We start from the raw sequence: 22,131 nt of genomic DNA, 5'->3' as shown, positions 1-22,131 counted from the left end.
TATTATTCTCCTCATTTGAAAGGTGAGAAAACTCAGCTTCTGTGAGGCAACGTACTTTACCGATGTAATTAAGAGATCTGAGATTCAAACTCAGGATTACCTGGACTTTGAATTAATCAAGAGTGTTTCAGGAACTCCTGGTCTTTAGTACTAGAGAGTATCTTAATGAGTCAACTTCTTGGTTTTGCCTATGAAAAAAAATGAGACCAGAGGGGACAGAGGGTCCTGCCCAGGATTCCTGTGTAAACACAAAGGAGGGCACTGGAGTCTTTCAGGGTGATGCTGCAGTGTGGGTACAGGCTCAGCAGCTGTGCTCTGCGTACACTTAGTATTCACAGCTCTGAGGGCAAACCATGCAGCACACTGGGTCAGGGTAGGCAGAAGGTTAGTGTACCCCCACCAGCCTCTCTCCTTAATTCCCCTTTACAACTCCAAGTGTGCATATAGCAATCTATCTCTAGACTAGGTCTTGCAAACTACAGTGTAGATGGGTAGAGTTACCTCTATATTCAGCGATCATTTGCAGAGGGATGGGAGAAAGGGAATCTAACCTTTATCCAGTACTGTCATGTCTCAAATAAATGTATAACTAACATTTGCCCTACCAATTCCAAAAACCTATAGATTTTTGCATCAGACCAGGGTTTGACGTCCAGATTGGTGGGAATGTGAAGCTTCTTTCTGCATGTTCAAAGTGGAAGCAGTTGTATCTACCTCAATGAAATGTCAGTGTTCTGTCTCCACACCTGTTCTTTTCTTTCCTACTTTGAGGGACCAGATCTACTTTTAGAATTATAGAAGGAGGGGTATTTGACCCTCCCCGAAGTAAGAGGAGAATTTTGGATTAAAGGTCAACTTTGGACCTTGAAACATCCTCTTGAGGCTTTGTCAGATTTAACTCCTCCCTTTTTAAAGATAAGAAAATTGAAGTGGCTATTCCCTGCTTATTCCTAATTAGTGACATAGTGAGGTGGTAGTCATGATGAAAGCCAGCATGAGCCTGGGAATGTGAAGACTTGAACGCTGGTGCTAGTTTCTCCGTACCTAGACCTATAGGGCGGCATCATCAGCACTGCTCTGTCTATCCCAAGTGAGTGCCCTGTGGTATGAAGTGAGATCAGAGGCGGGGGGGGAAGCCTTTAAAATCCTCTTTGAAGGCAAAATGTTACAAGAGAATGACTCTTAAATATATCAGCCCCCTGTAGAGAGTTTTATCCAACAGACCTTACCTCAATACCTAAAGAATCAGAAAAAACAATCTTGTTTTTTGAGTTTGAGGTTGTATCAAAATTACTCAGTGGTGTCCCTCAATCATTTTCTTTATGTGTAGACTACCTTCATGTCACAAATGTTCACCTGTTCAAGGAGAGATGGGACACCAATAAAATGGACCACCACACTGACAAGTATGAAAACAACAAGTTGATTATACGAAGAGGACAGTCTTTCTTCATCCAGATTGACTTCAATCGCCCATATGACCCCAGAAGGGATCTCTTCAGAGTGGAATACGTCATTGGTGAGTGCCATGCGCAAGCCATGTCATGATTGCCTGTGTCATCATGTCATGATAGTCATGATACCATGGGTGGCATAGTAGAGAGGGATACAGGTGCAATTGTTTATTTCCTAGAATTATACTTTGACAATTGGCTGGAGGTGGGGCTACATCCAGCCCCGGGACAACCCTATGCTCTAAGATGGGTCTGTATAATGCCAAACATCAATAATTTGGGCCTAGCCAGGTAAAAATCTTGCATAATAAAAGTGAGTATAATTGGTACAAAATGTTAGTTAATTATTTTTCCCCATCCTATCGTGTGGCTTTTAATTTATCAATTCTACTTTCATGATTTCATTGGTATTATGTGCTAAAACTATTTTCAATTCTTAGTATACAATCTCCATACAAGCATTTCCCAAACTTCGTTCTGCTCTAATCTACTTCTGTGGGATGGCTCATGATGATAATAGTCAGGTACAGTTCACTAAACACTTTGTACTCTAATCTCCTTTTGTAGGTTGATAGTACACATTAACTTAACAGTTCTGGGAATTACATTTAACTCTGTTGGGTTGGGTGTTTCCCAAATTAATTTGATCCTGGAACCCTTTAAATTATAGTCATTATCATTTAACACATTTTAGCAAATATTTCCCTGGAAATTTACAAATATAACAAGTAAACACATGCACAAAAAAAGCAAAGGTGGCTCAATATCAGAAAAACTATCTATATAATCCTATATATAAATAAAGGAAAAGAAAAAATCAGGCAATCAAATCAATAGTCAATGAAAGGAGCATGACGAAATTCAGCAACTGTTTTTTTTAAAGACTTTAAATAAATCAAAAAAGAAATCTCAATTACAGTAAAAATTATTTACCCAAACCAACAACTTTTGATATCCTAAGTGACAAAAAGTTAATTTAACTATAATGAGAAATTAGACAGAGATGGCTACTATCACCATTACTTTCTTTTAGACATTGCTTCAAAGATTTTAGCAAATGAACAATTTAAGGCAAATATCTCATAAATACTGAGAAAATAAAATCCTATATTTTGCTAATGCTATGATTATATATATAGAAAACCCAACAGATTCAAGGACAAAAGCACGGTATTAATAAAACTTTGTAAGATGGCTATTTAGAAGATAAATAAAGTCAATAGTCTTTCTCTTTAGCATTGAAAACCTAGAAATAGAAATTAGAAAAAAAATATTCCAGATATAAAACTTACTAAAACTATGAAATGTAAAAATAAATTCTAAAAAACAAGATGCATAACACGGATAAAGCAGCTACTAAATCTTAATAAAAGACTTGAAAAAAACTTTGAAAAGGCAAGTATGTTTTTGGATATGATATCTTAATTTTTTAAAGTCTCCCAAAATTAGTATGTAAATATAATGCATTTCCAATTGGAATCCCAATGGAGGATTTTTTTTTGTCTTGAATAAAATAACAGAGTTCATTTGTAAGAGTAATCACTTGGCAATAATCAAGAAAATAATACAAAGAAAATAAATAATAGAACATTTTCTATCAGAAGCATCTATCAGAACATACTGTAAGAAGTGTTTTGTGAAAAATAGAGAATCCAGAAATTGATGTCAGTATGTAGATTACTTAATACAGTTATTGGTTTCATGGAGTTAGAAAAATCTGTGGGCTTTTGGTTTTTTGTTTGTTGTTTTAATAAATTAAATGATGTTGACGTAACTAGTAGTTTACATCTTGGTACTTTAGTATATGTATGTTACATGTAAGTATGTGCATTTAACATATTCTTGTATTTAACATATATTTATCTGTACATGTATAATTATATATATATTATTTTACATGTATATGTATTTAGTTTATATATGCCAAAATACTACAGATGACCATATATATGATCAAATGACCAAAATACAAGTATATGACAAAATATCACATATGAGGTCAATGGATAAAAGACAGAGCTGGAAAAATATTCAGGACATACATCAGAAATAAAGGTTAACGTAGGAAAAAAAACTCTTACAAACTGACAATCTGAAGACAAGCAATAGAAAAATAGACCAAGTATATGAGGAGACAATTCACAATAAAGAAAATCCAAATAAATTGTAACCTTATGAAAACATGCCCAAATTCACTAGCAGACTGGGAAAGCCAAGCAAAGTCATTTCTATCCAACAGACAAAAGTTAAAAAAAAAAAACTGTAATATCTGTTGCTGGCACGTATGTTGGGAAAGACATATGTTGCCAGTATAAGTGTACAATTTCATAACCTTTTTAGAAACCAGTTTGGCAGTATCTGTTAATATTAAAAAGACATATGCCTTTGACCCAGTAACTCCATTCTCGGAAATCTACGCCAAAGATATTTAAAGTCTAGTTTATAAAGATGGGTATTATTTACTGCAGCATTGTTTATCGTGACATAAAAATAAACACCCCTCAGGAGTGGAATGGTGGACTATATTGTGATATAGTCACATTATGGATGGTTACTTTAAGAAAAGAATGAATTAGACCTATTCAGGATGATTTCAAGTGCAGTAGTGGTGAGGAAACAAAAAGTGGAGGAGTACATATGATCTTCTCTACATGGTGCAACTGTATCTGTGCCTAGGTCTGTAGAATATTGTGAGTGGAGAAAAGCGTAGAAGAGCAAACATAGGGGATGACACGCATTCCTCTGTGGGAGAGTAGCCAGAATGAGGGAGGGAGAAGCAAAAGGAAAGGGGAAGCTAGCAACGAGAAGAGACAAAAAGCAAGCATGATGATATGATTATATGTAGGCATCTAGGTGAAATTATTGATCTCTGTGGGGATATATATATGTGTGTATATATATATATATTTATACATGAGAAATTAAAAGTAATAACATCAGAGCTAAAAATAAACAACAGTTCCTTAGAAAAAAATGTCTGACCCCTAACTACTTCAGGTATATGGTGTGCATTCCCTTTCATTTACAAATTTGTACATAAGTGTGGGAAAATCGGTTGAAGCCAGAGTGGAAATGGGAGAGGAGGAAAGAGATCACTGAGAGAATAAACAGCATCAGGACAATGTGGGGTTCTGCACAGAACTGTTTGCCATCCGAATTGTGGGATGAGAAACACTAAACTACCATTCCTGTGTGTTAGGCGAAATGTAATAACCATGATTTCATTACATATTAGGGAGCAGACTATTATTATTGATATTTTTTAATAATGAGTACTTCAGGTGAGAAAGGAACCCACAGCCAATATTTTTCAGAGTACTTTAAAATCTGATCAACATTTACTTTTGTTTTTTCCCTAAGTTCATTTATCACTTTTGGGTGTATATGTGTGTGGGGTGTGTGTGTGTGTGTGTGTGTATACACGCACACTTGTTTGGACTAGATTTGATTAAACTGCCCTTCGCACCTTTGTAGTGCAATGATCACTACCTGTGTGTCAACAAATACGTGTTTGAGGCTCTGTCCCTGGTTTTGCTGCAACTACACAGGAACTTTTTTTTTTTTTAAAGATTTTATTTATTTATTCGACAGAGATAGAGACAGCCAGCGAGAGAGGGAACACAAGCAGGGGGAGTGGGAGAGGAAGAGGCAGGCTCCCAGCAGAGGAGCCGGATGTGGGACTTGATCCCGGAATGCCAGGATCACGCCCTGAGCCGAAGGCAGACGCTTAACTGCTGTGCCACCCAGGCGCCCCTACACAGGAACTTTTTTATCTCCTTTATAGTCAAATATTTAGGGTGGTGAAGAGGGAGGAAAGATTTGTCCCTGAAGTGGACTTGACTGAGGTCTGAGGCTCTTTCCCACAGACCACTCAGAAAACAGTTATAAGAATGGAAGTCTTAGGGAAGAGGACAAGATGAGTGTCAGATCGGGTCCCCAGTGAGAGCTGTGAGCCCCTGGGGCAGGATGCCTTGTCCTGAGCGGTAAGGTCAGGGCCATGAACACAGCATCACCACAGAGAGCATGTGAAGTCCTCCCTTCTTTTCCACAAAAGGCATTGTATTACCTTTGTTCCTCCAGTAAAAAGGTGGGAGAGGGGAAACATAGCAAATTTACCTCTGAGATAAAAATCTGTATATTTTAAAAACCAACACGTATTCTAAATCCTTCTCAGAGCCCACGATGTGTACTTTTAGAGTTAAGCTGTATTCCAATATGTGTAGCCTGTAATAGGTGTTATTACATTTGAGGATTTTGTATTTCCAAATTTCCCGCAGAAACTAGGAAAGAAAAAAAAAAAAACCAAAATTCCACATTCTACTCTTTAGTGTATGAGAAATCAAACACATTTGTAAAGGGCTTTAAAAGACCAATGATAGAGGATTGATCCCACTTGGTGTCCTTTGTGCATCTATGTCATTCAGGGGGTGCCTTGACTGCCTGAGGTTTCATGATGGTGGTAGGACCAGGGCCGAAGAAGAAGAACACATGGGACACTCATGGGGCTCAGAGATTTTTCTCTTAAAATGCAACGGGTGGCTCAGTCAGTTAATTCTGATTCTTGATCTCAGCTCAGGTCTTGATCTCAGGGTCTTGAGTTCAAGCCCCACCTTGGGCTCCCTGCCCAGCATGGAGTCTACTCAAAAATAAATAAATAAATAAATAAATAAATAAATAAATAAATAAATAAATAAATAAAATAAAAAAAGGAAAAGAAAAAAAAATGAAAAAATGCAATATGTGTTTCAATAGGATTGACTAAAGCCATGAAAATTGGATTTTAAAAGTAATTGTTATAATGAGAAGAGACAAGAGTATCAAATGTGCAATGGAAATGAAATGAAGCACAAAGTCTTATACAGACATGCAGGTGCACCTCAATTTCAGCAAACCTAGAAAGTAGGAGTGATTTAAAACACGGGAAAGAGAATGCTTTGTAAAAACTAAAGAACACATAAAGAATCTCTTCAAATATTTCTTTTGAAGTGTTTATAGATTTATCAACAAATATCAATTTACGCACTAATTTAAAGAATATAACTATTGCATGGAGCAAGCTATCATCATATTAAAACACAGGGAAAAAGTCACTTTACACTTCTTGTTTGCAGTTTGCATTCGGTTCTCTGTTATTGTTCCTTTCTCTTTCCCTGTGACTTCATGTCAGATGAGACGGGATGTGCTAAACACTGCAGTTACCTTTATTACTATCTTCAGAACCAAAGCATTTATTTACAAGGTATCCTGCCTTTAAATCAAGTTTTTTTCTTTCTTTCTTTCTTTTTAAACATTTAGTAAATAGACTCTCAGATGGTCCCAGATTTATCCTTTGTTTGCTGGGTCCTCCCAGTAGAGAAGGTGAACAGGGGAATGAGTGCATTTCCTCGGCCATGACTTCCCACGCATGAGCTACAGATTGTCCCCATGCTTTGATAGCTGCGTTCATTAGTTGCTGGCAGAGCACAGACATCTCTGTTCATGAATTTGAGTAGGTGGGTGTGGCTGAAAAATGTGCCTGGTGCTCTGTGGGGCCTTTTCTGTCTTTGTACCTCTGCGCTTAAAGCCATGACAAATCACGGAAGGAATTTGGAGCAGTGTTCGTTATAGGTTTTGCTGACCTGGAGCTGCGGCTGTGAAAACAGGAAGTTTGTGGTGTTACTTTGTTCTGCTTTGACGTGGGCCCCCTACTTACCTGAAACTCTGTTGAGGGAAAGTCATTCTGAGGAGAGACTTCTGAGCTGGATTCCTTACCAGCCATCCCCCTCAACACAGCCTTACCCGGTGATCCCTCCAAGAAAATGACAGGGTTCATGAGCAACTTCCTTGCTCCCTGGGCCCAATCTCAGGAACCCAAGGTGTGCAGGACAGCACCTCGCAGCTTCTCTTGCCTTTTCCTCAGTCTTGCCGTGGCTCCCATGGCTCCAGGCTTCACATTTCTGGTTATAGCAGAAAGCAAAGGGGAGGGATGGCATCAGCAAAGCCTGCTCCTCCCATCAGGACAACAAAAGCGTTTCTGGAAGCTCCCAGCAAACTATTCACGTCTCACTTGCCACCCTTATCTATAAGAGAAACTATGAAATTATTTCATCTTTCCAGTCTTTTCAGAGGAGGGGAGGAGGGAGCATTAAGAGCAGATGTTGGTAGACACCCAGTGCTGTGTGCTAGAAATCCCTTCCAGCTTGGCCATCCTGTGAGCCTGAAAGGGCAGCCCTTACTGATGGCACACTGAGGTCGTTCAACCTGAGTCCAGCCATTTACAGGGTGATATCAGTTGCACATATTCTGCATTCTTAACCACATAAAACATTGAATTATCCTCAACACTTCAATATTTCTATTTCACTCATTTCTTGAATAGCATTTCTCAAAAGCCAGCTGGGGTGTCAGACTCTGATGTGTTTTAAGGATGAAAGTGACATTAACAATTCTCAGTTGGAGGTTCAAGATTGGAGAGAGTTAGAGCCTGGACGAGGGCAGCTCTTGTATCAATGGAGAAGACGGGTGGGATTTGAGGAACATTTGGATGGCAAAATCCACAGGACTTGTGATTCATAGTCTGTGAAGGTAGAGGGGAGGAGAGTCAGGTAGCTTCGAGATTGCTGGGTTGTATACCTATGATGATAGAGGCTGGCAACTCCAAATGAGATAAAGAATGCAGGGAAATGGGGGGGGGAGATGAGTGTGGGAAATGATAATGATGCTAGTGGCTCCCACTATCTCACCAGCACTGATTACTGTGCGGAGCTTCTGGGTACTTCCCGTTTAATTCTTTGCCCACCCCTCTGGGAATGGGACTATGGTCATCTCCATTTTTCAGATGAGATGCAAATTGGAGGGGTATAAGTGACTTGCCTGAAGTCACATCTGGAGAGTGCTGGGGCTCCAATTTGAACCGGACATTCCTAATCACAGTGCACACTACTTCCGCCAGTGAAATAGTGGAGGCATACGTGTGATTTCGTTTGTGCCTTCTGAGTTTGAAGTACTTGAGGGACTTCCAGATAAACATGTCCAGTAGACAACCTCTGAAGTTTAGGGAATCAGCTTGGAGTTCATACATCATAGACAGGCAAAGTAATCATTCAGACAAAGTAAATCAGGTAAGAAGCAGACTGAGGCTCAAATCCTGAGAGCAAGCAACTTTTAAGGAATCAGTCCAGGAGCTGGAGCCCCTGGAGGAGACAAAGAGCACATGGTCGGTTACACAGAAGGGAAATCAGGGAGTGCAGTGACACTAAGTCCAAACGAGTTGGGTGTTTAAAGTAGAAAGGGTGACCAGCTTTCTCAACTACAACAAAGAGATGCAGTGATGTAAGACTTCCCACTGGACTCAGGAGTTATGGGGACACTGGTTACTCAGGGAGAAACCAAATTTTAATGGTTTGAAGGTAAATGAGATATGAAAAGTGAACATAGTAAATGTGGACTAATCTTTTTGGAACAGAAGAAAAGACAATTTGGATAGTAACGTGGGAAGAACGTAGGTTAGAAAGGGTGGTGTTTTGGTTTGGGTGTTTTTTTTAGAATTGAAGGTACTTTAACGTGTATGGAGGCATGAGGGATGGAGCCAGTAGACGAAGAATCCTGAAGATGCAGGAGAAATATTGGGTGGCTGAGGCAGAATCCTGGAGGAAGTGAAGAGGCATGGATGAGAGATTGTCTAGGGAGAAGAATCCCTGTCCTCTGAGGGTGCTGGGAAGAAGGTAAGAGAGAATGTGAATGTGTTAGGTAGAGAGAGAGGTCATGCCTGCCTGATGACCTCAAGTTTCTCAAAGACGTAGCAGGTGTGGCACGAGCTGAGGAGGGCAAAGAAACATTTCTTATATCTGAGAGCATAGCCCAGACCCTTTAAGATTTCTGTTCCCCTATAGATTTTTGGTTCAGAATGTCCAGATAAAATCACCACCCGTGATTTTCATGGACAGAGCGCAATTTGTCTGCCGAGATCTTTCTTGCCGCAAATTGTGCAGCTTGTAAGATGTAGAAAAACATTTCTTAGCCTATGCTCTCTCCACTATTTCATGCTGTGTTTTAATAAAACTAGGCTACCCATTCCATCATTTTGAAGCAGCATTTATATGGGATGTCATTTCAAATTTTTCCTTCTGTGTGTTTCTGCATCAACGATAAGTGTGTTCATTTTTAAGCCTCTGTGAAGTGACAAATAATGGCATCTAAGAAACTAGGACAGTGTTTCCCAGAGTGTGTTCTCTATGAACACGTGTCATGTGAAAGACTCCTTAAAAAAAATTCCATGGTCAAATGCATTTAGGTCATGCTGTTTTTTGTGTCTTTTCTTGGAGAATCTCAACACACCTTAGTATATTAAAGGCTCTGAGGATGCACAGTGTCAAAAAGTGAATCAACTTTAGCCTAATGCTTCTCAAAATTGTTTTACTACAAACATTACTCTACCATATTTTTATTTTCATTGTATTCTTTAGTAAAATACACAACTCACTCTAGGAGATGCTGAATTACTGTTACAAATTACTTTAATTCTGCAGAATACTGTAGTCTCTGTGTTATGGTAACTTAGTATATTATGTGGGGTTTTTTTCTTTTTTGATACTTTAGATTTTGTGCCAACACTAAAATAACTATAAATTTGGCACTTATACTCAGTAACTTTTCTCTTCATAAAGGATTATTTTTTTTTTACATTTATGTATTTATTTGCCAGATTTTTGTTTGGCTTCTATTATCATAAAGTCGATTTACTTTCCTTTTTTGAATGTGTTTATTAGACTCTTACCGAACACCTTTCATGGGCAGAGCACTATATTGGGATTAGAGTATTAATATATGTTCATCCTCTGCTCTCAAAGAGTCTGGAAGAGACAGCCTGCACACTAGAAGTTAAGCTGAATGCCAATCTCTTGGGTGGAGTGCTTGGAAACATATTGGGGAGAGAGATCGACTGTACGACTAGTTGGAAGAGTCCCCCAGGAAGAGCTGGATCTCAAAGAAAACAAGTAGGAGTTGACCCAATGGAATGGGAAAAATATATGTCATAGAAAAGAATGTGAATTTCAGTGGAGAAAAAAAACTTGGAAACATATTGATGGCTTCATACACCCTGATTCAAAGTTTATGTCTTATTCTATAAACAGCCAGGAGCGTCTACTGGAAGAGTTTTTAAAAGGAGTATATTAAAAAGCTCTAAGTGTTTTCTTTTTAGATTACTGTGGCAGAGCATGGAAGATAAATTGGAGGGCTGAGATTCTTGTCAGGGACATCAGTAAGAGAGTTGGGGAGGGAAAGGAATCTTACTAATAGATGACAGGGTAAATGTGCAATACATCATTCTGTATGATTTTTCCCCTTTTTAAAAAAATTTACCTTTACAACAAGAAGTAGTGAAATTGTGGTTTGTTTTTTGTTGGTTTTTTTTTCCCCATGGTCAAATAAGACTCACTTATAGTAAAGTAATGCAGTATAGTCTGAGGAAAAGTCTTATGCCACGGTGACTGACACTTTGCCATGCGTGTAGACATTTCAGGGATGACAGCTCCTCTGATAAAGGATCCAGGAAGCAACGCAGTGGATGGGGAGGGTTTGGAGTCCGGCAGACCCAGTGAGAGTCCTCATTCCACCACTCAGAGCACCAATAGAATCACAGATCCCTGAGTTACATTTCCTCACCTGAAAATATTTACTTCTAGCAGCTATTTACGGATTAAAGGAGATGATGTATAAGAAAGCGCCTTCTTGCCTTCTTATTCTCACAACAACACTGGGAAGCAGGGAGGGTAGGAATAAGCTTCATTGAAAATCTGAAAACCAGAGTGCATAGAGGTTGAGTGATTGACCCAGGATTGTGCAGGGAAAGGGAAGTCCCCTGTCCCCAACTTCCTCTTAGATGATCAGAATCTTAGCAGCGTGGTCTGTCCACTTTGGACCTACAAAGGAAGGCAGACACAGGGTGCCTGAGTGGCTCAGTCAGTTAAGCATCCAACTCTTGATTTCGGCTCAGGTCATGACCTCAGGGTCGTGAGATCCAACCCCATGTCAGGCTCCACCCTAGGCTTGGAGTCTGCTTTAGATTCTCTCTCTCCCTCTCCCTCTGCCCCCCCCCACTCTCTTTCTCTCTCTCTCTAATAAATAAATAAATAATCTTTTAAAGAAGGCAGACACAGTACAAAGATTGTAATCAAATAGTAAAATTAATCCTCGTTACACTTTTTGGAAGATTAATCCATTTATTCTCCTCTAAGCTCCTTGATTGTCTACCTGTAAATGGAGACTGGCTGAGGCACTGGCTTAGCCTGAGTGTAGATATGAATGACTCCAACTTTTTATGGGATCAATTTCCCCACTATTGTCTATTTCCCTGGTGATGCCCCACCTCCACCCTGGGCCTGAAGAGAGGGCAGTGAGAGAGAAGATGGCAAGGTGAACCCTCAAAGACTTTGTAGTCGGGACCAGTGGCACTGAGTGAGGTTCTCCAATGAAGAACTATTACTAAGTAAGAACGTGCTGTCAAAAAGGCAACTAGGAAGCCATGGCTCTCTCTTTTCTCTCCTGCTAGCAAAACAAAGATAATGACCATTGAACCTCCAAACAAAAATATCCAATGTTTGCAACATCCATGCTGACAGCTTAATTAATCAAATAGGAACCCTGACAACCCACAGGCCAAGTTCTGCCGGGAATTATTTGCCTACAGTTCTAGCTGAAGTGACAGAAGCTGTTTAGTCTCAAAGTAGTAGAAATCAACATCCATATTCTAGTGTGAGAGACCTGCGGGGAGTCCTCTTGGCCCTGCCTTGTGACCCACATCCCATCCTGCAGAGCCGAGTTTCTAAGTGAAGCCAGTGTGTTTTGTAACATTAAGTATGCTGTGTGGCACATTCATAAGACACTGTGGAGGTTAGAATGAGAATCCTACATAGATGCCTGACTTTCTCCTCCCCTTTCTCCCTCTTTTTTATTCTCCTAATTTGCCATTGCCCTCACTGCCCTCTCTTTCTGTCTTCATGCTGTGTCTTACATTGACCTCTTTCACCTGTGGGAATTCATAACCTTGACTAATTAGCACCCACATAATTGAAACTGTACATGACTAGAAACCTATGGTCTGAACTCAGGGATTATTCAGCATGGGCATTACCTGGCTTTTCCACATAAATTCTAAGACATTCTTGCAGTGTGTGAAGTTAAAAAAGGAGGGGCAAAACATTTAATGAAAATGAATGTGTCCACTGTTAACACCTTGCTCTTAAGTCTCCAATCTGTGAAAAGAGAGACAGTGTCCAAGTGGAATGAAAACCCACTGAAGAATGGATAAAAATGGACTAATTATTCATAATCCATGCCCTCTCATTACTCTGTGAGTGTGTTACATGGACCGACGAGGGACTGACTAGAAAGCTCTTGGAACTCCTTAGTGATAGTTGCTTGCTAATAAGATGACCCAATTACCAGGCTTATTTTGAATATTGCAACTACATAGGAAAGCTAAATCCTTACAGTATTCCTTAAGGCAGTATAACCTTCATAAAGCATTACTATAACAGCAGCCAGAGCCAGACAGGTGTTAGATGACCACAGGCAAGCTATAAATAGCTGCACCTCTCCTTTGCTATCGTTTTCACCTTTTATTTTTTCTCAATATCTCAGCCCTTCTGATGCTTTCTATCCTTTCTGTCATTTCTCTTTCATCTCTGTCTCTCTCTGTTTTTCTTTTGCTCTCACTCTTGTTCTTTCTCTTGTATACACCTACACATAGTCCTGTGGGTAGATGTTTTTGTATTTACCCATTAGGGGAGTAAGGGAGTAATAAGAGTTATCCTCAGGAGGTGAGTATAGCAATTTGTGTGGGGGTTCATAGGGTTTTCTTCAGCCTTCAGGAGGTCAGGTTGGATGCTCTGAATGCACTTGCCTAACTCTGGCTCAAGTGTAGCATAACCACCTAGAGGTTGGTCGGCTGCACTGTTGGAGGCTCATCAGGGGGTCTTGATGCGGCTTCTTTCATCTCCCTATTTCCTTTCCATTTCTGTTTAAGTGTCTTTATAATATCTCATGTCATGACTAGTGCAGTGAATTTCTGATGCAGAAACCTCCACTGTGTCCGGCACTGTGTGAGATGCCATGGGGGTTTTAAGACACCATCCCTGTCCTTAAAGAGCTTACTACGGTTGGGATGAGAATTCCACAATAAACACAACCAGGTGGTATAAAATCAAGCGCTGAACTGACACAATTCTTTACCAGAAATGTGTGACAGAGGCGGGCAGATAGGAGGGACATAGGCTAGAGGTGAAGGATGAAGTCTTGGGACAAGGCAACTAAGTCTTGAGATGGATTTTGAGGAATTGGGAGTATCACAAGAGGAACAGGAAGTGTGTACCCTCCAGGCTGGGAGGAAGGTATTATTGGAAACCTAAGCATGTATTTTCTGCTGATGTACACATATTTCTAATGAGAAAAGGAATCCTGAACTGAATCAGATCTCATGGCTATATTTAGCTTGGGTACCACTGGTTCTTGACGCTCCTGGAGTTTCGTGAAGCTTGCTGTGGTCTGGAGACCCATCCTGACAAGCCATTAGAGATGTGCTCACTTTATGGAGTCAGCCTCCAGTTATTATTTGCTTAGTGAATGTTTGCACTAACTAGAATTCAGAGCCCTTCTGCTGGGTCTTCCCCAGGGTTTGTAGAGGTGAGCTGGGGCATCTGGATTCTCCACACAGCAGAATCATTATCGCCCCTAAGCAATCCACTTCATCATGTCAGATTAAAACACGAGCCCTGAAAAACTATCTTCTGTCAAAGATCAGAATCTCATTAACATGGTCGAATGCAATTAAGTCACCATTAGCTTTCAGGAGCATTTTAAAAGGGGCTCAATAAATGGTGTAGGTCTCTGTGCACATGAAGGCTCAAGAGAGACTTGAATGATATTCACGTCCCTTTACTTTACTCACCCAATTTGCCTGTAGGGGGAGGAGAGAGTGATATCTGTAATCCATGTTTTCCTGATAGCCTAGAGATGACTGATTTCTCACACTTTGAACTGGGAAACCAAATATACTTTAAAAATCAAGGTTTCCAGGGAGGAATGTGTAGAATGATAATAAAATGGATTATAGTAAAAATAGATTTTCAATCTCATTCATTAATTCATGCATTATGTTCACCAACATATGACTCCCACCTGACAGATCTATAGTCAGGTAGAGAGGCAGCTACCTATATGATGAGCCATGAAAGGCATTCCAGCAACAGCATGTTGAATTCCTCCATTGTAGTTACTCCTTCAAATTAATGCATAATATCTGAAGCTTCCCTAGAAAACTGAAAATGCTTTGTCAGGACAGATAATACTGTCCAACTGACCCATTTGTAAATTTGCACAAATTGGCTCTGCAGAGTAACTAGCTGACACTCTGCAGAGAGCAATGTCCTGAGGAAACAAGATATTCCAACAATAAATATTGAGGAAAAAGATGAAAAGCATCAGGAATCAGGTATGAAGAGATGCCGGAGAATAGGGTACCATAAGTTGAAAGTGTGTGGAATGAAAGAGACGGAGGGCTGAGCTGGTATTCAAGGCAGAAGCAAGTAGCTGAAGGAGGAGGAGAAGAGCCCAGGAGTACTGCCCACCACACAGTCAGGATCGACTGCTCTGAAAAGCATGTCTCTCTAATGTTTTACTCTGTGTGTCTGCTCATTGCTAAAGGTGAAGTAGTCCAAAGCTTGGTGCTTTTCATAGAATCACAGAATCATAAATACTTGGGCACTGGAAAGTATCATAGCCATCGCTTTGCCCAACTATCTTATAGGTCTGGAAACTACCCATGACCAATAAAGTGTTCAAACACATTCTTGCACAAGGTCAACCCAGGGCCTGATAGAGCTCAGTGGAACACAGCTAGGGTGGCCCTATAATGATCCTCCAAGCCAGGATACTTTTGAGAGGGAAGGAGCGACTAAATAAATGAGATGCTAAGAAAATAGGCGTAATCTGGGGCTGTCCTTGGCAAATCTTGGATATATGATTGCCAAATCAGAGCTGAGGCAAGAGGAAGCTACTAGAAAACTAAAGGGATGTAGAGAGGAAAAGAGAACAATCTCGTGATGTTAAAAAATTGGAATAAGTGTCCAAACAGGGCCCAGAAAAACCATTTCAGATAGGGAAGACATGACGAGCCAAGAGCACCGGTTTGTGTGTGGTGCCCTGTTGACCTGGCTTTGGAAGTGCAGACTTGGGATGGTGAGTTCCTCCAGCATAGGTGAGGTCAAGCAGAGACATCCATTCAAGATGAGGCAGAGCAAAGGAAAGGAGATCCAGCAACAGGAGATGGGCAAACAGGCACAGCGCTGGGAGCAGGCCCCAGCGAGCCATCTGAGGCATAGTGTGGGCTCCTTTGCACTTCCTCACTGTAGGAGCAAAGAGACCCAAGCTACCCAGGGAGCTGAGGGGGAAGGCAACCACTTTTGCACCCCAGGAGATGAGAGCTAAACCTCTCTCCAGACCTCTTTTGGAGCTGTACAAGGTATTGCTACAGTCCTCTATAATCCCTCAGGGTTCTGGGTGGCGATGGCAACCTTGAATTCTCTGGACGTTTAATCAGATCACCTGGGAGAGTACTAAGACTGGACAGGAACAGCATTAATGGAAATTTGGAATAAATAGGGGAATAAACATGTTCAAGTCTATGAGTGTGGTTCAACCAGTGTGGAATCCCAGGTCAGGTCTGTGATCATTCTCTGTGCATGTGATCTAGTTATAAGAGGTAGTTGCAATTATAATCTACCTTTTGCATGTGAGGAAACTGAGACAGTAGTCTTGCAAATGTATCAACAATTTTGCACTGCCCATTGGGCAGCTCAGAAGCCTCTATGCTGGCACTTCCTTTGCACCTGCCTTCCCTGGCAGCACATGGTCATCAAAAATTGCCACACTGCACCCCACGAAATCAGTTTTTGGCAACTGATTCTGAAGGAACCGGTCCCAGCTAATAGCTAATGACAAGATTTAATTAATCCATTCTTGATAAAATTCAAATATCCATTAAGACTAATCATATTTCCTTTCACCTCTGTATTTATTCTTCATGGAAATAATTTCCTATGATTTTAAGTGAAAAAATTGCCATGGTTGAATTCCATTCATTGCACACAGTTTGGAGATGGGGATGGATTCCTGTCTTTGCTTGCCATTCAGTGGACCCTGTACCCTTCCATGATCTTTCCAGATCCCAGGTCCAGCATCAGGTGACAAATGCTAGGACCACCCAATATTCAGAATCTGAATTCTACTGATTCCTCCTTCAGAGAAGAGACTAGGTATGAGGAACTTGGTTAAGGTGTAGTCCTGGCAGGACAGTCCAAAGGGGGTTGGTAAGGGAGAGGAGATAGAGAAGAGAGGTGAGACATTACTATAGGCTGAATGTTTGTGTTCCCCCATCCATTCACCAAATTCCTATATTGAAACCCTAACCCCCAATGGGGTGGTCTTTGTAGCTGGGGCCTTTGGGAGATAATTAGGATTAGATGAGGTCATGAGGGTGGGGCCCCATGATGGGATCTGTACCCTTTTAAGAAGAAGAGGAGAGATCAGAACTATATCTCCCCACCACTATGTAAAGACACAGATGCCATCTGCAAAGTAAGAGGAGGGTTCTCACCAGGAACCAAATCTGCCTGTGCCTTGATCTTGGACTTTCCAGCTTCCAGAACAGTGAGAAATGAATGTCTATTGTTTAAGCCAGCTAGTCTACGCCATTTTGTTACAGCAGCCCCAGCCAGCTGAGACAGACACACATGTTGTTCTGTTGTTGCAAATGAGAATCCTTGGGGCCTACTCCTTCTTGCCGTCCAGGGGCTAATGAAGTGTGTGCTATGGTATTGGTCCAGAGAGAAACACACGTGCAGAAAATTGTTTTGGAAAGCAGCTGTCAGCACAATGCTATCAGCTCTTCCATTAAAGGTGTTATGCTTTCCATTTGGACTTATAAGAATGAATGCTATTTCAAGTCCTGTTTCCTTGACTGGGAAAATACAAAGGCAATATGTCTTTCCCTCTCCATCTCCTAACTGGCTCCCAAAGAAAGAAGCCATGTTTGAAGTCCAGCATCTCAAAGTTGAGTTGACATATATGCCGTAAGTTCACCAGAAAGTCAGTGCGCAGGGTAGACAAGAACCCTTAGTATTTGAGGCAATTAATTCCACAGAAAGAGACAAAAACAAAGTTTCTATGACTAAAATGATGGACATGAAGTAGTGGAGACAGCTAGTTTGGCATATTCCATCAAACAACTTTTTTATTTGTGCAACATATTTCTAAGTGATAGAAAATGACACACTGTCTCCATTACACTTCATTTCCGTCATTTCATTTTTTTCTAACTTTCATATTTGTGAAACAAATTGCTTTAAACATGTCAAAGACACTTGAGTGGAGTGTTAGCCAAATTTTAAAAATAAAGATGATTCATAAAGACAGCACTTGTGTTTATAACCACCGAGATAAAATTTCAAGAAAAAAAAAATCACAGTCCTGATTATTTAGGGCACAACTATAAGGTAATCATCTTCAGAAGTTAGAAAGAAGTCTCTTTTTTTTTTTTTTTTTCTCTCTGCTTCATTTCCCCCAGATTTACATGACACTGTAAACCTGGCCTTCTGGGTGCTCCACCATCCTTATTTCATTGATTTACTAAGTAACCACCCCCATATTGATTTCTTCAGACTTGGACTCTGTTTGCATTATTATGCAACAGGCTGAGCCCTTCATTGACATTTTGCTCCTCATCACTGAGTTGTGCATTCTCCTAGAGCTGATGCTTCTTGAGGAGAAAGGCTGTATTTTGGGGCGCCTGGATGGCACAGAGGTTAAGCGTCTGCCTTCAGCTCAGGGCGTGATCCCGGCATTATGGGATCGAGCCCCACATCAGGCTCCTCCGCTATGAGCCTGCTTCTTCCTCCCCCACTCCCCCTGCTTGTGTTCCCTCTCTCGCTGGCTGTCTCTATCTCTGTCAAATAAATAAATAAAATCTTTAAAAAAAAAAAAAAAAGAAAGGTTGTATTTTGCCTGTTGATAAAGATAGACTATTGCCTAGTGCAGGGCAACCAGGAGGGTAGCCCTTCAGTACATACTTTCGGAGACTTGATATTGGTGTTCCAAAGAGAGAGCGCTCCACACGTCTCCTTAGGAGACTGGAAGGCCTACATCATTGATGGTATTTAAAAAAAAAAAAAAAGGAAGAACATGGATAATTGTACAAACTGTGGGTACACATGTTGTTCTGTTGTTGCAAAAGTTTTTTTTTTTTTTAAGACTTTATTTATTTGAGAGAGAGAGAGAGAGAACATGTGCACGAGCAGGGGAAGGGGCCGAGGGAGAGGGAGATGCAGACTCCGCGCTGAGCTGGGGCTCAATTCCATGACTGAGATCAAGAAGTCAGACGCTTAACAAAATGAGCTGCCCAGGTGCCCCACAAAAGTTTGTTTGGCTTTTTTTTTATTTTGGAACAAACCACACTGTACAGAAAATTTACAAGAATAGTACAAAACGCTTTTTTTTCAGAACCGTTAGAGAGCTGTCAATCTGATGTCCCATGAGCAAAGACATTCTCTTATATAACCGTCAAAATCGGGAAATTAACATTGTGAACTTATGATCATCTAATCTTTAGAGCCTATTTGAGTGTCACCAATTGTCCCAGTAATGTCCCTTATAGCAAGAGGGCCCAGTGCAAAATCACATGTTGCATTTTGTTGTCATGTTTTTTCAATTCGAAACACTTTCTTGGTCTTTCCTTGACTTTCATTACTTGGCACCTATGAAACATACAAAGGCAGTTAATTTTGTAGAATGCCTCTCAATTTGGATGTGTCTAATGTTTCCTCATGACTGCAATCTGGTTATGTATCCTTGGTGTAATACACAAAGGTGGTTTGTGTTCTTCTCAGTGAATCTTATCTGGTTGCACATATTTTTTACAGATCCCGTTACTGATGATATTAACTTTGATCACTTGATGAAAGCAGTGTCATAGGTTGGTGTTTTAGTCTGTTCAGGCTCCTCTACAGAATGCCATAGACTGGGTGACTTATAAACAATATACATTTATTTCTCGCAATGCTGGAGGGCTGAAAAGTCCAAAATCAAGGTGCCAACAGATTTAGTGTTCGTTGAGAACCTACTTCCTGGTGCATAGACAGCTGTCTTCTCACTGTGTCCTGACATGGTGGAAAGGGTAAGGGAGCTCTCCAGGATCTCTTTCATAGGGGCACTATTCCCATTCATGAAGGCTCCATCTTCATGGACTAGTCACCTCCCCAGGGTCCCCCTCTAATCGGGGGTTAGATTTCAACCGAAGAGTTGATGGGGATACCAGCATTCCATGTATAGCAGTTGGGTTCCACAGGAAGTGGACTTTGAAATTAGTATGAAAGAAGTTGAATACAGAGTGTTCCTGAGAATACTTGGGCAGAGGGAGAGGATGAGCTGTGAGCAGTCCTAACAAAGGCCGTGGCTCATCTCATGGGGAGTTATGGAGCCGAAATAGGTCTTCAGAGGCAGTTTTCTTCAGCTCAGGCAATTTCCTAAGACACCTGACCCACCAAGGACAATTTTCTTTTTTCTTTTCTTTTTAAGATTTTATTTTATTTATTTGACAGAGAGAGAGACAGCCAGTGAGAGAGGGAACACAAGCAGGGGGAGTGGGAGAGGACGAAGCAGGCTCCTAGCAGAGAAGCCTGATGTGGGGCTGGAACCCAGAACTCCAGGATCATGCCCTGAGCCGAAGGCAGACACTTAACGACTGCGCCACCCAGGCGCCCCATCACCAAGGACCATTTTCTGGCATCACTCCCAGCAACTCTGGGCAGCACATCTCAGAACCCAACACAGTGGTGTCTGTCAGGGTTCCTTACTGCAGAGTTCTTCTTTGTTCACTTTGTAGTTAATAAGTACTTTAAAAGAAAGTACCTTGAGACTATGAAAGTTTTTCTATTCATCATCAAAATTTTTACTGATAGAATGATTGATTGATGTCTGCATGAATTCATGATTTCCTCTTTTAATTAAATGGGTTACCTAAATCTGTTACTATCATTAATTATTTTGATGTTCAAATCATCCTAGATTTTGCCAGTTGGAAGCTTCTCCAACTGGCTTTAGTATCCTTCCTTCCTTGTTTTCTGGCACAACAAGTTGTTTCATGCTCATTCTTGTATTTTCCCTGCTCCAGCCCTGAAAGCAACCATTTATCTGAGGAGCCCTGCTTCCTTTTAATAGAAAGTAATATTTAGAAATCATGATCTGAGTCCTATATGCTTACTGCTATTTTACCTCCTGTCAGTATTTCCCAATCTAATCTAGGTTTATCGCACTTATTGTTTTTGCTTCCATGTTGTATCTATGATGACTCCTGACCCCTGATCCATGACCTTCATAGCATTTCTCATCCTTGAGGTTTTTTCTAATTTATACCCAAAGAGACTTGAGTGAGTATGGTACAGGACAGATAATAATATCACTCATAAACCGACACTTTACGAATCTTCACAACATGACAACTGTGTGTTTTGTGTTTGTGTTAGATTTCTATTGCTGCTGTAACAAATGATTATAATCTTAGTGGCTTAAAATAATACAAATGTATTATTTTGACATTAGGTATAATGATAATGACCAATCAAGGTGTAATGATACTTTAACCAAGTTTCTTATACCTAGTCTCTTCCCTCAGGGAGGGATCAGGTCAGGCCTGGTGTCTGGAAAGGTCTTAGAAGGATACAGCATCTACGAAACGGGAGGTGAAGACAGGAACCCATCCCTCTCTCCAAATTGTGTGCCATGAATGGAATTCAGCTATGACAATTTATTCATTTAAAATGTTAGGGAATTATTTCCATAAAGAGTGGATTTGGAGGTGAAAGGAAGTATTAGTCTTACCAGATATTAAAATTTTAGCAAAAGTGGATGTATTAGACTCTTGCTATTTACTGTTAGCTGAGACCAGTTCCTTTAGAATGAGTAGCCAAATGGCTCTTTTTATTGGGTATAGCATGGAGGTGTTTGGTCACCAAGAGCTGGTGAGGAGGCAAGCCCAGAGGAAGTCCCAAAGTGAAGATTCTTTGGCCACTCAGTAGTGTGAAACTTCAGAGCATCGGCCCTCATTTTGGGGTTAAACTTTGGAGTTCAAGAGTAGTGACAGATTTTTTCAACAAAATTTCCTCATTGTGCCATTTTCCAAAGGACGGGAGTTGGGTGTCATTCATGGAAGGCCAACTTGTACACCTTTAGTCCACAAATAAAGAGATACATGAAAGTTACCTTTATTTTAAAAATTTTAGGCAAATCAGTGGGCAACAAGTTTGCAGAGGACATGAGAGAAGATTGGAATATCTTGAGCCTTGGGGAGATGTGAAGAAGAATAATCACCTTCTTCCACAGGCATCTCTAGGCAGGGCTCCACTGGTCCAACCTGGGATATGGTTCCTTTACATCCTTGGATGTACACAGGGTCTTCTCCGTGGTCACTTATGTAGTCGATTATGTCATTGTCATGACATTGTGATGCGTTTATATGTAAGCACTGATAGCTCATGATGCAATATGAATATCTATAGTAAGCAAGTGAACAGCCATCCACACTTAAATGCACATATAAGCTAATAAAATGCAACATGCATCTCATTCTTTTTGCCCACTCCTCAAG

At 40.6% G+C, this 22,131-nt stretch overlaps 1 protein-coding gene across 1 annotated transcript in view; it reads left to right on the top strand.

Annotated features, from left to right (window-relative positions):
* Positions 1-22,131, top strand: part of F13A1 (coagulation factor XIII A chain) — a 163,674-nt gene that overhangs the window by 12,439 nt on the left and 129,104 nt on the right. Inside the window, exon 3 of the mRNA XM_045811684.2 lies at positions 1,331-1,519. Within this exon, the coding sequence (XP_045667640.2) occupies positions 1,331-1,519 (189 nt within the window). The remainder of the gene's footprint in view (positions 1-1,330; positions 1,520-22,131) is intronic.

This window comes from Ursus americanus, chromosome 32 (assembly GCF_024610735.1).
Source record: "Ursus americanus isolate L20-20 chromosome 32, mUrsAme1.1.p, whole genome shotgun sequence".
In the NCBI taxonomy this organism is placed as follows: domain Eukaryota; kingdom Metazoa; phylum Chordata; class Mammalia; order Carnivora; family Ursidae; genus Ursus; species Ursus americanus.
Note: the sequence above shows the minus strand (reverse complement) of the source record. Positions and strands in the feature narration are given on the sequence as shown.